The sequence below is a fragment of the Helicoverpa zea genome, chromosome 4 (assembly GCF_022581195.2).
Source record: "Helicoverpa zea isolate HzStark_Cry1AcR chromosome 4, ilHelZeax1.1, whole genome shotgun sequence".
Lineage (NCBI taxonomy): Eukaryota > Metazoa > Arthropoda > Insecta > Lepidoptera > Noctuidae > Helicoverpa > Helicoverpa zea.
The window spans coordinates 11,142,600-11,161,137 of record NC_061455.1 but is presented as its reverse complement, the minus strand read 5'-3'; the positions used below and the strand labels follow the sequence as shown (position 1 = coordinate 11,161,137).

The window sequence follows — 18,538 nt, the reverse complement described above, 5'->3', positions numbered from 1 at the left end:
CTTGTATCCATTAAAAAAAAAACATTTTTTTACATTGGCAAGTCTGAAACTCGAAATGTCAGAGAATTTTTCAATGAGTGTTTGATGTGTTGGAGTTTATTTATTTTATCCATATTTTATTGTGTTAGAATTGTGCAGCCTCAAAAACGAACATGACCTCATTCGACACGAAATACGACGTAAGTTTCTAATCCTTGAAGTATCCGCAAAAATGCTTAATCCAGTCGCAAATAATATCATGATTTTTTCAAAGTTCCACCCTAAAATAATAATTTGGTGGCATAAAATGTACTCCAGAGTTTTGCAAAATACTTTTAAAATAGGCTTGTGAACGTGTTTGATCCTTGCAATCCATTTTATGCCCCAAAATATGTTTAAGTGAGTCATAGGCTTTTACTCTGTAATCATCGTTTTCCAATACGATGTACCTCGATAATGTTGTTCAGTTTACGGTATGTACTATTTTTATCAGTCCTATTAGTCCACAACGTCCTCAAAATAATTAAGTTTTAATGAATCAATTACACTGATATTATTTAAGCTGCTATTTGATTACTCTGCATCCATTTTTTATACCATAATAATTATATGCGTATTGTTCAATATTGTATGCAATAGATATATTATTGTTATCTAGATGTACCCTGCGGGGGACGTGGGAGTTGTGGAGGGTGAGATGAACATACCCTCAAGAGGCATACCCTCCGGAGACAGCATGGAATTCAACACTCTTGATGAACCTATCAAAGAAACATTTGTAAGTTTACCATTTGCAAATGAACATACTTACGGAAGTTAGATGGATACTACGTATTTCTTGAATAGTAGATATTAGTAGGTAAATAGTAGTAATTTGTTAAATAAGTTAAAATAACAATTAACCTTTCTGGTAATTGATCTGCCTAGTATTCAAAATATCAATCCAATCTATGTTGAAAATATATATATTTATGTCACAAGATAGATCTACACTCATATAAGGTTAAATTCTATATACGGGTACCATGAGCATATGTAAATTGTATTGTTACTGTATAAACTGAGATTCTGAAGAGTGATGGCAGAGAAATTCTAACCTAGTGCAACACAGAATACAGTAGATTTTCAGTTAAGTAGCAAGTGAATGATTGCCGTAATGAAGTGGTCCTATTATTTATTGTTAAGATGCACTTCCATTTGTTATGGCAAGTGGCTACTTTATGGACCAACTTCATTCTTTTTTTTGTTTAGCTTTAACTGTGTTACGAGTTGTCTATGATTGTAATGAGTATAGGTGTTTTGGTGAACTCCAATCTTGCGATTTTTCCAAAAATATATTTAATTTCCAATAGAAACTGTAGATTTAGCACTTTATTTTTATTTACCTTGTAGTTTTTATTTAAGGATATGCAGTTATTGTCAAAATTATTAATGTTCATTATTTATAATTTTTAGCTGCGAGATCTGAGAGCAGTCGGGAATAAGTTTTACCATGTACTAATTCCTAGAGAGAAGACTAGTTTGTTAAAAGAATGTGAGTTAATTTTTTATTTTTTTTAGCATCCTAGTTTTATAGAAACAAGTATATTTATAATTTTTAGTTTCTAGGTTCTTTGCCATAAAACCCCATTATGAAAAATTTGTTACAATTATAGTGTTTAGATAGGTATCAATCAATTGATTACCTTCACTATCAAGTGATTGTACTTCAGTTTTAACTTAAGATAACGCACAAGCATTACATAGACAATAATCTTAAACATCAATTTGGCTTGTAACAAAAACCACTTCAATACAAAATTAATAGGTCAAAGAATTTTTTAATAACAACAAAGATTATGTCTTTATGTGTAAAAGTTATTTTCGCTTTTATAACAACGTCATTATAGTTGACATTTCTTTGGCAGTTATTCATAATACCAGAGAACGGTTTTGCCCTTCCTGACTTATCACTACAGGGATATCTAATATTACTTAATAATATTATCTAATATTACTTTACCAATGTTTCCAGGGGATCTATGGGGCCCCCTCTTGCTCTGTACTCTGATGGCCACCATCCTACAAGGCACAGAGGTAGCAGACAACACCAATGACGGTGGCCCAGAGTTTGCAGAAGTATTTGTATTAGTATGGATTGGAGCTGCCGTTGTCACATTAAACTCTAAATTGCTGGGTGGTAACATGTAAGTATAACTTTCATATTTTAAGCTACGTGCTGTCAGAAAATATACAATACTGTTTTCATTTTACTGAAAATATTGTATTTTTAAGTAATTTACCTTAACTTGGTAAATAATAATATAACACGTAATATATATGTTTTGTAATTGACACAGATGGTGTTTAAAGTTTTTGCTATCAGTCTACTCAGACTATGATCAGATGCGTGGAGATACTAGAAGGGTATTTATAGTAATGGGGCCAGTGCCCAATTCTATTTAGTCAGGCAGCACAATGTCAGCTTTCTTGAGTCTCTTTTTAGATGGTTCTGCACCAGTAGTGACTGTGACAGAGGATTTGGATGGGAGCTCAACCTTTCCTTATATCTGTTGAGGTACCGTTTGGTTTCTTCATGAATGGTTGGCATTTCCAGATACTGGTGGATTTCTGAGTACCAAGGGGCAGCTGCTATGACCCTCAAGATATTGTTTTAGGCTCTTTGTATGCACATAATGTTCGATTTGCTAGCAGAGGTCCACAGTTGGATGCCATATGTCCAGATTGGTTTTATAATGGCGCAGTACACTCTTAGCTTGTTACTCAGTGATAATGCAGATTGTCGACCCAGTAGCCAAAGGAGACTTTTGAAACGGTAGTTTATTTCTGTCCTTTTTGTCCTTAGGTGGTCTTTCCATGTTAGTCTCCTATCCAGGTAGAATCCTAGGTATTTTACACAATTTGACCGAGGTAGATTGTCATGACCCAAGTTGACTGGGGGGCAGTCTCCACGTCTGAGCGTAAATGTAATGTGGTGCGATTTGGGCGCACTAGCTGGTGTTTATAGTGTCTAACAATAGGTAGTCTAACAATTGATTGTCTTTATGTGTAGTGAGGCACAAGTCGTGTCAAAATACATCTTATTCAGCATGAGTGAAATGAAATTGTATTTAGTTACTGTTAGGTTAGGTGTTAGGTTGTGTTTGTATGCCTACAAAAATACGTTATATTGCATTGTTTCGACACTACTATTTCTTTTTCTGGGAAATGATTACATCACTGTGCAGTGGTCTCACACTAAAACCCATCATGTTACTCCATGATCCCGGGCCTCAGTATATCTTTCGAACAATCCCGTAGCCCCGGCAGGTTGGCCCTGCAGAGTTGACTGCTCTCTGAAGGGCCGTAACATACACTCGAGGTACGGAGGCTAACTTTAACAATCAATCTTCTTGTGTTGCAGTTCGTTTTTCCAGTCAGTATGCGTGCTGGGCTACTGCATGTTCCCGGTGGCGCTGTCGCTGGTGCTCTGTCGCGTCATACTGTTTACTACACAGACCACGTTCCTCTTCTTCCTCAGGCTGGTCATATCTATGGTCGGCTTCATCTGGGCTACGTTTGGTGAGTTCTTTCGTATGATTTTTTAAAGTTAATTTTATTCTGTTAATATTGGGCTGCATGGGACTTTACTACTGGGACCTTAACACTACCTATACCTATTAAGATTATAATTTGTTCGATTTTATGCAAAGGACTAGCTTCTACTAGCGACTCCTACCGCATTCCATGTGAACTTATTCGCGTATCTTGATAAAAAGGTGTGTAAGCCTTCTTCAATAAACGCGCTATTTGACACAGAAAGATTTTTTTAAATAGAATCAGTGGCCCGATTCTCCTAATTTTACTTAAGCGACATACGATTCACATTCGACTGCGATCCAATCACGACTCGATTACGATTGAAGCGTATGTGGCATTCCCCTTATTTTTTCTTTGAAATAAACGTTTTTAATCTTTTCTGTCATTCAATAATGAATCATTTTGTCTGCAAATGATTTACGTGCAATCGTAAATCATTTGCAGACAAATGATAATGATATGATTGTAGAGCAAACTACCGTATAGACCAAAATCACCAAAATAGCAGACCAATCGCAAACCAATCGAATGTCGTTGGAATACGATTGGTCTTTTTGTAGCAGAATGCCCGATATGGTTAAAACTGCTATTGCGATCATATTGAGATTCGATTTCTATTCAATTTTGACATTATTAACTTAGGAGAATCGGGCCTCAGTTGTTTTCTGATACTTTCGCGTGCAAACAAACAACCTTTTTGTCTTTATAAAATAAGTTTGTGTAGATGTGGTTGGTAGATTTTATTAGGTTCATAAACTGGGATAAGTTAGAGGCCAAATTATTAGGGCAATACATAAAATCTAGAATTTATAGATATTTTATGGGAAACATAAAATTAGTTTATGTATACTGATTATGATTAGGTGGATGGATTTATGAGTATTGTGTATTAAAATGTGTATTAGTAGTTGCAAGTTCTCATTAACTTAATAGTCCATCCATTATCTTTATCTGCCATTGAAAATGGATCGCCATGTTATTTCTTTCTCAATTAAAGTTATGGCGACATAATTATGTTAAATATATGTTTTGGAGTATCCGTTATTGGCTTTTTCGTGTTCGGATATACGGCAGGGTGTGCCAAAGCGTAACCCAGGACAAGATACCAATCTATATGGCAGAAATAAGAAGAGTATATTAATATGTTGTACTGTACGGTTCCAGCCGCGACGAAGTTCCTGGGAGACAGCCAGCCTGAAGGCAAGAAGGCGCTGGCAGTGTACCCCATCTGCCTGTTCTACTTCATACTGTCGTGGCTCGTCGTGTCACACAGCAACGTCTAGGCCATAGACAAGCATTTATTGTGATACAGACTCTTTAGTGTAATTGTGAATATACGTTAATTAAGTGCATCACTCTTGACTGTAACTAATGTATTTATTCATAAAAATAAACTACGTCATCGATGTTTAGTTCTTTTGGATACACTTACTCGTATGGTATATGGCACAATGTTAACATTCCAGTTTTAGAAACGTTGACTCGAGTCAATCATTCTTTTACTAAGATTGTAGATGACCGTTTTTGTATATATTATCAATTAAAAAACTATTTTCCGTCTCATGAAAGTTTTATTGGAATCCTTATAACATCAATATGTATCTAAAAATACAGGATGATACAAATTCGAGACATTTCAGTGCGTGTTTGCCACGGCCTGGCATGAACATCTAGACTAGTTCAGTATTACAATCTTTATATATAGATCACATTATTTACAACATCGCAGAGATTTACACGTCAGATGATAATAAGGTTAGATACAACAAGAGTATAAGTTAAATTCACATTTAGATTACGGTTTGAATATAGCAAAAGGTGCATAAATACACTTATGTTAATTGATATCTGTTGATATATATGCTTCAAAACATTAGCCATACATGTAAAATGCGCATCGTTTCACTATTACATAGCCAAACTTGAAAATGCATCAAAATCACTACGGATCGTGCGCTATTTAAAGTTGTGCACTAATCTCATTACGTACCTACGTTTAATATAACATTACATAGCCTTACAGACGAATTATCACTAGTCTATCACATAAATAAGTTGTATCACTAAATGGCATGCAACGTTACGCTACACGAGTGAAGTACTTAGTAACATCTATATGGGATTGTATCATGAAACTTAAACATCCAATTATTTTAACATTAATGTCAGGTCTTCAAGAGTATAATTTAGACAAATAATTTATAAATACTATTCAGTCAATTTTACTAAATTATGATCTCAGTGAATAAGCTCAGTTTGATGATTATGTAATTTTGAAACTAAAAAGTGCGTCGTTTTTATTTCCTAAAGTTTAAAGCTGCAGGAACGTTTTTTAGTATTAAATACTGACTACTCTGTTGTTACATAATCAAGAAGTGTAATTAATACATTTATCACACTTCATATACATCGATATATTAAGAATATTTTCAATACATTTTTGAAATATATTTGGCAAGGACTTTTAGGAAACATTTTGTTCAATATCAAACTTCGACACAATCGTTTATAAAATAAAAATATTTTTTCAGCAGCCTCAGCTTTGCTATTTCAGCGACATAAAAAAGTGTTGGAATAAATCATTAAATGATAATGAGAAATTAACAACTACTTATGGAATTAAATAACACGACGCTTAAGTATTACACTGATAGGATAAACGACATCGATGGACTAACACACTACCTAGTATCTACCAATGATGAAATTGCAGTATTCTTGATTCATTCAAATCAAGAAAGACTTGAAATCTTCTTTCTAAAAGCATGCTGTCCTTTTTAGAGTACAGTATTTTGTTAGTCTACAGATGTCATAGATAAAGGACAGTTGATGGTTTAACTGGACTCGGACCCGCTGGAGGTTTTATCGGGCGTGAGCGGGGGAGTGTGACGCGGGGAGGTCTTAGCTGGCATCTGGTAAGACATGTGCATCTGTATGGTGTCTCTGGCCTTTCGCGCGCTTTTGTACGTCAGCGAGTTGGCGCGCGGCTTGCGGCGGGAAAAGTGACGTTCCACCCATTTGAGCATGGCCAGGACTGAGTCCGTGGAGGATAGACGGCGTTCCGCTGATGTTTTCGTGATGTGAGATGACGCGATGCGGAATGTAGCTGCCATACCTTTGAGGGCCTGGAATTGGGAAAAAATAAAGGTAAGTGTGGATTCACCACCTCATTGGTGATTTTCAGTTTCCTAAATTCAACAAAATGTTGATTTCCAGTTCAACTTTCAGGACGTATCTGATGATTTTAAAAAATATTTTTTCTGTAATTCAAAGATAGTTTTGTTAACGGTAGATACTCACCAACATGGCATCTTCATCGGTGACGTCATCACCAGCGTAGATAATCCTAATTCTTTCGCTCCAGTCCAAACCGAAGGCTGTCCTCAAGATGTAAATGGAGGCACGACCTGGGAAGGGGAACATTCTCAAATTGAGATAAGGTTTGGCAATTATCCAGAAAACGGACACCTAAATCTGTAGAAAAATGGCTTAGTCCTTGTCGTACTACCAACTCGTACCACCTATGAGAAGTAGTTTAATTTCCTCCTCGCACTAACTATTTATTCTAATGAGTCACTATGAAAATTATCTATATACCTTCTTGCATTCCCTTCTGTCGGTTTAGTATTACAGGCTTTCGTAAAACCTACAAAGTCTTGAGAGATGGTGCTATTCTTTATACATTTTTTCTATTGCACTGTAAAGGGGCTTGTCTTTATAAAAGGTTTGTTTCCATTTATATCTAGGGACGTACCCTTGTCCCACTCGACGGGTGGCCTGGCCTCGAGGGCGCAGTGCGCAGGCGCGGGCGTGAAGCCGGCCGCCGTGATGAGCTTGCGAGCTTGCTCCACCAGCGCCGGCCGCTTGTCCGCCGGCGTCTCGCGGTAGTGGAACGTCAGGAGAGCTCCCTTGTTCTCTACCCAGGCTCCGTCTTTGCACACCTGGAGAGGGAAATAAGGAATAGGTATTAAGGGGTTGGTTTGTAGTCCCTTATATAGAATCATCTAGCGTAGTCTCTTAGATAGAATCATCTAGGAGCACGTAGCTAAGTAACAGTCGCATGGGCCGATCGCTCATAGGGTTAAGCAATCAGCGTGAATGGACGATGTTGTTATGACGAGTCCCTCTGTGTTGTGATCAGAGAGACGGTCCATGTAAAATACTGCTTCTCAGCTGCGTCAGGTTAGACTAGAAGCCGACCCCGACGAGTAATTTAGGATGCTAGGACATTAGCTTGTTGAATGTTGAATATGTCCTATTACCTACTATTCTTTCTGCCAATTAAGTGAATAAATCCAGAGGGAAAAGACTTACCTGTTCTTGCAAAGCCTTGAGCAGATCGACGACTTTGTCCTGTAACTCCATAGGCATGGGGTGAACGAACTTGCTGCCATCTGGGTGTAGGATCTCCAGACCATGGTTACCCGCGTACGTGATGCCTTCAATGCCAACCTGGAGAAAGGGAATAAGGTTATGATATTCTATAAGAAAAGGGTCTGATCTGAGAGCGGCAGAATTAAATAGACATAGACCCTTGGCCGTATGTATTCCTAGTATTATTATAAACGGAACCTAGTCTATCGAAGACCCTACGCATGTCAAGTTTAATGTAGCAAAAAATATGGCTAACCGTCAACATTCCATTGTTTTTCATACGACCAAGGTTTCTCACCAACATACGTACAACAAACAGTTTGTTTTCATTTCACAGCAAACTTGCATAATATGTAAGGTAGGTACACTTGCATGTTTGAGATAGAATTAAGGTACTATATAACTTCAGCAAACAAGGACAAAAACATGGCCGCCATACAAATATTACGTAACAGCAACACAAATGACACACAAGTACATAGTGGGTTCATAACCCGGTTGTAATAACATTATCAAGGGTGCTAGGTACGTGAACAATATAAATATTTTTGTTTTAAACTGTGATACTGATAGCGGCAGTCAAAGTTCAGTACTGTGGACCTTGTTATTTATTTGCAAGCCAGCCGATAGTTTCAATGAACGTTCACTCTGTGACACTACGGCTGATATAGATGAAACCGTTAAGGTTCAATGCTGAAATTATTGTAAATAGAATAATAAAACTTATTTTAATGCCTAAACATGACCTGACCCAATTTATAACAAATTACGATGGCTTTGGAGCATATTATTGTTTTTTTTTTTCCTGAATGAACTTTTGAGAAGGCTGCTACGTAGGTACTTTATTATACCTACTTATTTAATGTTATCAAGACGTTTGTTAGAATTGATTCATGTGAAACTTTAATCTGAATCAATAGAACAAATGCCTCTTGAGATTACAATTTAAATAAATACTAAAACAGCGCTTATCGTTTTGTAACATGTACACCAAGAATGCACAAAATATTTTTTTATTTCGATAACCTTTGGAACATAAAGAAAATCTGGGTAAATAGGTACTGCGTTTAGCGAGCGTTTATCGTTTCTTACGTCGGTTAATACGAAGTGACCCTAATTTAAGCTATTAAACTGAAATAAGAACAAAAAGTTATAAGTTAGTTAAAGTGAATAATCTTAATGATTATTCACTTTAACTAACTTAAGCTAACCATACAAAGACTTAGTAGCAACTAGACTAGTTTTTCTCGTAATTTTCCGTTTATCGAAAAGTTCTAGAGTTCTTCAACGATGAAACAGATATTTATGAAGCAACATTTAAGAATCTCAACCGCTCATCAGAAAAAGTTTTTAATTGGCAACTAGAGATAATACAAACATCGGAATTGAGAATCTCCTCTTGTTCGGGAAATCATTAAAACAATTTGCTTGAGTGCGCACTCACCATATTCTTAACGTTGTTGACATTTCTGCCGGAGATGATGGCGATGTAGACATCGGACATATTGGATAGCCTCTGCAGAGTATGCTTGGTCTCCAAGGGTAAGGTTGCCAGGTCAGGGTGAGGCGCGATGGGGGCTAGAGTACCATCGTAGTCAAGCAGTAACGCCAGCTTTTGTGTGTAGCCAATGTACCTGAAACGGAGAACAAACGTAATTGAGTATAAATGATTGGATGAAGTCAGGTTATGTACAGCAGGAAATAATATAACCAGAGCATTGAGGTTCTCTAAAGGTACAGGCACGGTAGGTGGTCAGAAAACTTACTTGGAAAGGTATTCATCGAAGTCATCAATGGTGACAGGCTGCATGGAAGTGGCACCAATATCATCAGCCTCCTCTTCCAAAGAGTCCATGGCTTTTAAGAAAGCCTTCATCCAGCTGTCAACATCATTTAGCTGCTCACGTCTTCTCAAGTGGTTCATACGGACTGTGCGCTCATCTTCTGGCATTATCAGCGCCCTGAAACGGAATATCAATACATGTTCATTTATTTCGTAAGTACCCTCAATAGCAATATACAATAATGACAGTTGCGAAGCTGTTATGATTCGTTCGACAACCCTGGTGTCAATGACAACGATAACCATTGACCGGAGAGAAATAAACGTTTAATAATAGGTTAATAATCGTCATATATCACATAAGCAACGCAATTGTAATTAAAATTGACGTCATAAGCTACCCTGATAACATTTTAATGTAAGCACTAACTCTTGAAATATCAGAGACTCATTAAATGTGCACCTTCAACAAAAACAAAAATACTGCTATTAACTCAATCGACAACAATAAATGGGTATTCATACCTGTGAATGACTTCAGCAGCATCATCCAATTCATATGGGTTACAAATGAGAGCCTCGTGCATCATTTCTCCAGCACCAGCGAAGGGTGACACGATCAGTACTCCGGGAGGCTTGTTGATTTGACAGGCGACGAACTCCTTGGCAACGAGGTTCATGCCGTCTCGTAGAGGTGTAACCAGGGCTACTGCAGCATCGCGGTAGAAAGCAGCTAGCTCATCCTGGCCAACGCAACCGTAAATGTACCTGGAAGTTATTTAAGAAAAAGTTAGAACTTGACCGTATGTTGTGGCACTAAAGTAAAATTGCGTGGTTTTCCAGAAACTTACCTAATAGGTGACCAGTTTGGAGTGGTAAATCTTCCATTAATTCTTCCAACCAACTGATCCATCTCTTCCTTTAAGTCCTGATATTCCTTGACATCCGTTCTTGACGGCACCGAGATCTGAAGCAGCACCACCTTCTCGATGTGTTCAGGATACTTTTCCAGTAATCTCTCGAAAGCTTTCAGTCTATGTACTAATCCTTTGGTATAATCCAGTCTATCAACTCCTAATATAATTTGTTGGCTTGTAGAGAGCACTGGTTTTGCGTTTTGTGCCAACTGCACGAATCTGTCGAAGGGTACTCCGATAGGCAGGGGTCGGACACAGATGGTGCGACCTCCCAATTCAACTAGCAGATTCTTTCTGTCCACACGACAACCTAAGTTTCTTTGGCAACAATCTATGAAGTTCAGGCAGTAGTCAGTTATGTGGAATCCGACCATGTCACAACCTGAAGAGAATAAAACATTATCGATTAAAATTAAAAAGTTCGAAAGCATTTTGAAAAAATACAGCAATGTTAAACATGTAACTCACCAAGAATGCCCTGCAATACTTCATCAGACCATGGGAACAGTCTGAAAATGTCCCATGGGGGGAAAGGAATGTGCAAAAAGAACGCCAGCTTGCATTTTATGTCATCTTCTTCGACTCGCTGGAAAGAAAAAAACAAAAGACCGCATAAAATATATGGCCTTAGAAATTGGAATTGGAAGACCACCAGCAGATACTCAACATACCTGTCTAATCCAGTTAGCAGCTAACATAAGATGGTAATCATGGACCCACACGATAGGTGGAGAGGTTCCATTCTTCCCTTTCTGTTGTTTGAGCAGATGCAGAGCATGTACTGTCTTCTCAGCGAACTCCTCGTTGCACTTGATGTATGCCTTCCAGTGGTCAGCGATGAAGGTGGCTCGGTCAGGCATGGAGTGGAAGAGGGGCCAAAAGGTTCCGTTGCAGCAGCCATTGTAGTAGCTATCGAAGAGTTTGGGCTCAGCGTGGATGGGGACTATCTGGAAAAAGATAATAAGGGCGTTTGAACTAATGATTCATTTGGAAGTCTCACGTGATTTGAAAGGCGACCATTATCTTCTGGCATAAGCATAACCAGTATAAGGAACAAATAAGTTGTTCTATGACCTAAACAGTAGTCTTGCAGCATTGGCCGTATTTTTGAAAAACAGTTCGTACCTACCTCATGAACCTTCTGATAATGGTAAATCAAGCGTTTTAATTCCGTATCAAGCTCCCATAATTCCTTTCATTGCATAAGAATAATATAAACACTAAGTTCATATTTATATTTACATCATTCCCATAAGCCTTTTACAATATATTTACGCAAAGCAATAAAACATGAAGCTCATTAGATATAAGCGGTCACATTCATCTTTTATCAGATAAGATGTGCGATTGGAAAATAACTAGTAGACTAACTTCCTGAAATTTTCCTTTAGTTTACAGGAAATAACCATTGATTGCGAATAATAATAGATAATACTTGGCAACACTGATTGCTTAGTAACATATAAAACAAGTACTATATTGCTTTGATGCTAATTAGGCATGTTAATTGCTTTACGTACGTTGGAAACTGTATGATGTTGATGATGCCTTGAATAAAGGTTTTTATTGTAAACACAAATGACTTTACTACATATACATATAGGACTATGAAGTCCTGTTTATTATGAAACTAAAAAATCACGTTGTGGTCTACTGTTTACAAATGCGACTGACCATGAGATAAGACAATGTGTTTTAACTTTCCACGCGGAATTTTTCAGTGGAGTTGAATTACATTATAAACGTAACTAGCAATGGTATCATTTGTGGGTTTTCATCAAAAGTAAATATAATTATTTCTGGTGGAGGTGTCTCTGTTTACAATTATGTAGAATCATGGATGATGTCATGATTTTATGTATAAAGTAATATCTAATGCTGTGACCATCTATGAAGTATAGTATAGCGCTGAGCAAATTGGCGAATTATTTGCACAATGAACACGGTCACGTGAGGTGCAAGGCCGAAGTTATTCACTTGTGTTAGCAAACAGTTTTACTGAAGTTTACAAAATGTATATTTGTTCCCTTATTTTTAAAATTGAATGTGTATTCATAGGAACCGTTATTAACTATTCCACATAGTTTAATATTGGTATAATTTTACATGGTGTTGCTTGTTTCCAAGCAAGTCCTTTAAAAGAACGTTAATGGCTGACAATATTGCTTGTCAAAGCTGAAGAGATAATCCCTGAGTTCCTGTTTTGTAAATTAATGTGAATTGTACGGGAAACCTTTCTAATGCTTACCTAACAAAAATCTCTCCTACATGCAAATGACTATTCATAATCTTAAGAAGAAGAACCCAGTAAAGTTAATGAAGCGTAAAGATTTAATGGTGCATTCCAACATTGTGGCCTGTCGTTGCTCTGTGTCATTCAGAACGGTTCAAGGTGTCACATTATCGAGTCACATTGTCTGGATTTCGATGTTTTGACACTAGTAGGAAATTGCTTAGAATGCTCGGAAACTATTGATTTTTTGCTGCATGTTTTTTGTGTTGACAAATATTGCATTTGGTCAGACAACCGACAATTATCTGGCACTACCTACTTATTTATTGAATTAAATTCTTTTTTTCGTATTCCAAGGTCTTAATTTACCTTCTCTGATAGCAAGCCAGCAGTAGGGGTCTTGTCGTTGGGGTCTGACTCCGGGATCTTCTCGTTGGGGTCGTCCAGATGTATGCCTGGCCATCCCACCCAGATGCCGCCTCCACGGATCACCACTGGAGCTACTGCTGTCACCAACCCACCAGCACTGAGGAGAAATAACAAATTATGAGGAGGTGCTACAACTATACACAACAAGGAAAACACTTTCTTATCTGGCTATAGTTAAGGTTCATATTGAATATAGAGTTGTTGATATTTGAAAGAGGTGCTAGGTCCTGGACGCAGTCACCTTTAGATCATCTATTTAAAATCAGGAGAATGCCTACGTTCAGCTGTGGATGCCCCAGAGCTGAGATGATGATAGAATAGTGTTTAGGTCGCTAATTTGTAGTAGATGGTATAATTTCATGTTATGCACTACATTGAGGCCTTTAAGCTATTTCGTCAAAGTTGAAATGTGATGTGCAAAAATCTGAAATGTGATTAATGACACGTATGATGTAAGTCATTGGATAGTTTACTCGCACGGAAATCAACATCCCTGGTGCCCCTCTAGCAATTGTCAACGAAGTCAATCAGCTGTATCAGCCGACTAGACCCGCCACGTGTCATACAATTTGTTCCATTCGACTGTAAAAAATGTCACGTTTTCCTACACACGGGGCCAAAGAATCCGGGTCAGCTACTCAGAATAATGTAAATATCTTCCATTTTTTGGGTGTTGTAAGGTGTGCCTTGTGTAGTTTTGACAAGCTGTTCAATATTCTTCAATATTTTGATGCTTTGATGTTTGAATTGCACTTCAACAGGTACTCAAGTCTTTAGTGCTTCACAACGAATGTGGTTGCTAGGTTAGTTATTAATATACAGTTATATCATAATAAGAAATGTAATTACATGACTTGCTCAAATAAGTTTTTTTATTTTTTATAAAAGTATATTTACGATTGTTCGCATGAAAAAGTTATCAAGGCTTTAGGTTCAAAAAAGTGTACCTGAGACATTTGGAGCTGACCCCAATTTTTTGCACTCATATGTATAGTAAATAATATGAGTAAATATTACGTGGTGGTCGTGGAAAGATTACAGCAGATAGGGAATCATTGTTGTTATTCGTTATCATGTTTAATTAACTTGTGTAGTTACCCGTTTTATTAAAGAATCAGTTTTTCATTGTTATATAAGATAAATATCTCTTTATTTTTTTGCGAACTATTTTAAAAACATAAAGGTATGATAAGTAAAGTTTATAATTTTCATGATAACTGATTTTAATGTTGTTTATTCAATTATAAAGATTTAACACTTGATACCTGTAACATTGTAGCTGAAACCTGTTCATTCACAATTTTTGAGCCGTTTTGCATCTGTCTCACAATACCAAAACCTATAAAATACTGACAAGCTTTAGATTCCTCATTGATCAAATATTAAAAAGTGAGACTTATGATTATAATAATAATCACCATATACGAGTATACCTAGGTGGATCTTTGGAACCCTTCCCTTATCCGTTTTAGCACTCATAATGTACGACTCTGCTTGACCTACATAATATCTTTATCCCGATAACCAAACAAACAAAACAAAAACGATTTTAATTAAAAGCGTAATAAACAAGATAAATATTTACAGGCATTGCGTGTCGTTTTCCAGTAAATATAATTCACTGAATCATGATAAAATATGATAATTATAGGTAAACTACCGAAAATATTTGTTTTCGTACTTATTTCACTATTTTCTTTGTTATTGATTGCTTACGAGTCTTCATCGAAGTTTCTATTAAATAATAACTGATCTTTTTTGATTTATGCTATTTTTTCTTTTGTTTATAGTTAGTAGGGGAACTATATTTTATAACAGTAGAAAATAAAATAAGCAACCATAAACAGTGAAATTGGGCCGTCTTTCGTAGCAGCTATTCAACGTCGTCATTTACTACGCAGTTGCTACGATACTACGCCGATTTTCAAATAGTGAAATGCATAGACGTAGAATAAAATCGTAGTATTTTTTCTGTTCATACTTTTTTCTCTGCTAGCTGTATCTTGTACCAGGTTTAATTTCTGAGATTATCGTAGTAGGTTTATACCTACTTATTGTTCAAAATTTTTTTAGCTTGTTGTATCAATTATTTCTTTATAGATTTTTGTAATTCTTGTTAGTTAAATGGCAATTTTCATTTCCTTAGTGCCTATATGCTAATTGACTGTAGACTGTTTGTGTGCGAATATAACAGTAGGTACTTATGTACTTCATTGTTTATCAATTCTTCAGCGAAAACACAATGGCATTTAACTAATAAATTAAATGATTGAATCTTACATGTTTAGTTATATTACCTACGTATATGCCAGCAGACGATATGTAGGTTATCAAAACCATATGTCTTAGTTTAATTTTAACTTTGACTTGCAGAAGGATCGTGACTGCTACTATCTAGAGACCTAATTAACATATCTACCATATATTAGTTTACTTATAATAGAAATGAGGATACCTAAAAGACTAAAACATCCGCAAAATTATTGCTTGTTATCAATTTAGGAGAAAAATATTGTTTGTGCCTAGCCTGCTGTGTAACTAACCTCTTTTAGAGAAATTATCATTATTATTACCCCGATGGGTACACTAGAAGGAAGTGTCAAACTTACTGACTAAATGCCACTCATGTTTCTTTTGGAGCCGAAGACTTAAATTAGGTTGGTGTATGTATGTTGTCAACATTTAAAAAAGTAATTCCTGACAATTGTAATGAAAATTCTAATTACTTACAGCCCATTTCGATTTCTAATTTGAACAAAGAACTTCCTAAGGTTGTAGTAAAGATTAACACTATTAACTATGAAAATGTCTATTCAATGACCTCTATTATCTTGGCCAATGGCCATAGTACCTCCATATAAAGTAAATATACATAAGTATGTACTTAAATGACGTTAGCTAATCAACCTGTGTCATTTGTAACAAAAACAAACTATACTAGCTTTATCTATCAACTATTAACGACTGCATCACTAATCTATTAATGAATTAATTTATTAATTAAACTAACCATTTTCCTTATTTATATAAGCAGCTAGATCATAGTAAATCATGTTACAATTAACCTAAATTCTTCGATTAAAGACGCGTATTTGAGTTATGTTACCGATGAACTTAAATCACCCGAGGATTTTATGTTATCTGTGTTTTTATGTCAAATTAAAACTATTTTGTTTACGCTACTAGCTGTTTACATATAGGTACGAGTATGTGTGTTCTAAAAATAATTCCAATGGAATAATCATGTAGCAAAAACCTCCATGATTACGTATCAAAGGGCAATCTTTATTTTGCGTGATAATATGAATCAAAACAATGATAAAACATCGCACTAGAGTCGTAGTGAATCAATTAACGGTAAAGTGCTACATGAATGACCTTGAGAATAAACATTCAAGTCCAAGGTCTCCATGTTTTACATTTAACAATCACACAATACCATATACCATGCATAATGTATGACAACATGCACAACTACAATAGTAAGGTACCCCACAAAGGCTTCTGCGCATCATTAAACATTTACACAAATCGGTTAAACCCAATTCACCATTTTAATTAACCAGCGTAACTTGTATCATGTTATGAAAACCATCCGACAACAGCTGACGGTATCGCGGCCTATATAAAATGCCGGCTTTCGAGTTTACAAACGAGATCATGCAGTATTAAACAAAATTCCTAACGGTCACCACGGTAAGTGATACCAGAATATACATTTTATGATATGGTTGAGTCAGGAAATGCAGTTTAAAATCGAACATTTCGTGGAAGCTTCCCGAATCGTACCGATGTTTCGCGCAACACCGGCGTAGTTCTAGTAACACTGTCATTAGCATACAAATTGATAGTAAACACAACAAGATCGCCACTGTATTCTAAAACAAAGTATGTTTTAGTTAAAATATCCATAAACAGATTTAATTGCAGTTTATTTATAGTTATTTCGCTAATAATATCCGCTTGAACGCACCTTAACTGCGACACTTAAATCGGATTTAGCGATATTTCTCAATGAAATCATGGCTGTAATATTCACAGAACTGTTTTGGCAAATAACTAGGTGTATAAAATGTGCACAGTACCTGGCTTTCCTCTCCAGATCGCCAGTCTTGTCATTTCTCTTGAGGATGAAGGGCAACCTGTTCGACACAACGATCATGCTTCCCTTGCTGTTGCACGCGGATCGACTGGCACTGCTGTCCGTTCCACTCATGTTTTTGCTTTCTTTGCGAACGTTCCTATTCACGGCCAATCACAACGTCGACTGCACGCATGCGCGACCCAAGCGGAGGGATTTTTGAATCAAAATATTTATTCAGCACTGTTTTGGTATTGTTTTTGTCATCGCAAGTAACTCGATTGTGTGAGATTCCCGCGCTGTTGTTCAGAATGTCTAAATTGACATCATGGACGGAGATCGAAGGCGTACTGTTTCTTTTGTGTGCGTCGGGTGCCTTTATAGACTATGCGAGACGCGTCGCAGAAGGGCGAAGTTCCTGCGTGCGTCTGTACGGCGGCGGCGGACAACCGCGGAGTCGATTCAAAGGGGTTATCACTCTACTGACCCCTCCTCGAGAATTGTCTTGCATCTTAACCCACTGAAAATGCCAATTCGGTGTTTGTATTGATTGAATAAAATCGAGGCTACACTAGTTTATCAGAATTTTGATAATTTATCAGTGTTTTTTTTTATTGTTTTGCAGAAAAAAAAAATTGAGCAGTTCTGGTAAAAAACGTGTTTTTCTTGTTAATCACATTCTGCAAATGTTTTATCGAGTGCGTGTTTATCCTCGAATAATAAGTAAATCTGGTACTCAGACAACAAGGTATGCAGAATTTCATCTTGAACCAGATAGCCTGTCAGTCAATATAAGTTTTATGTCCGTTATTAATACGAAAGACAAATGGAGTTATTAATCTGCGTGCGTTGTAAATTAATTAAATGAAATAGTTAATGATAGTGAATGAACAGGACGAAGAAGCGTCTCTGTAGGTTCATGAACACCAGTTAACGATCAAGTTATTGTTACAAGAGCCTTGGAACGGGTATTTACACTTATAAACAGGATAATTTTGTGCACAGTTTCCCCACCGTATCGGTGTTGAAATGATAAAAATTAAAATCTAATTGTATGAACCTTGCGACTGTATAAACCAAGTCCCAAATAATTTCTGTAACTGTCACAGTCAACGAGCATGAGTTCACCGAATTTGATTATTTATCGAACGTAAATAATGTAT

The 18,538-nt window shown here is 36.5% G+C and overlaps 2 protein-coding genes across 2 annotated transcripts; one reads left to right on the top strand and one right to left on the bottom strand.

The window, feature by feature from the left end:
- Positions 1 to 39: 39 nt before the first annotated feature.
- LOC124629772 (protein YIPF6) lies at positions 40 to 5,119 on the top strand. The gene is made up of 6 exons (XM_047163312.1): positions 40 to 179; positions 638 to 757; positions 1,435 to 1,513; positions 1,994 to 2,165; positions 3,383 to 3,540; positions 4,723 to 5,119. Exons 1-6 carry the CDS (start codon positions 153 to 155, stop codon positions 4,839 to 4,841), a joined length of 675 nt encoding a protein of 224 aa, XP_047019268.1. The 5' UTR covers positions 40 to 152; the 3' UTR covers positions 4,842 to 5,119.
- Positions 5,110 to 17,723, bottom strand: LOC124629771 (alpha,alpha-trehalose-phosphate synthase [UDP-forming]). The gene is made up of 12 exons (XM_047163310.1): positions 17,380 to 17,723; positions 13,235 to 13,391; positions 11,304 to 11,579; positions 11,101 to 11,218; positions 10,567 to 11,014; positions 10,241 to 10,483; positions 9,699 to 9,893; positions 9,377 to 9,566; positions 7,873 to 8,010; positions 7,313 to 7,499; positions 6,859 to 6,965; positions 5,110 to 6,683 (listed from the first exon to the last, which is right to left on the bottom strand). Exons 1-12 carry the CDS (start codon positions 17,508 to 17,510, stop codon positions 6,393 to 6,395), a joined length of 2,481 nt encoding a protein of 826 aa, XP_047019266.1. The 5' UTR covers positions 17,511 to 17,723; the 3' UTR covers positions 5,110 to 6,392.
- Between the last annotated feature and the right edge of the window lie 815 nt (positions 17,724 to 18,538).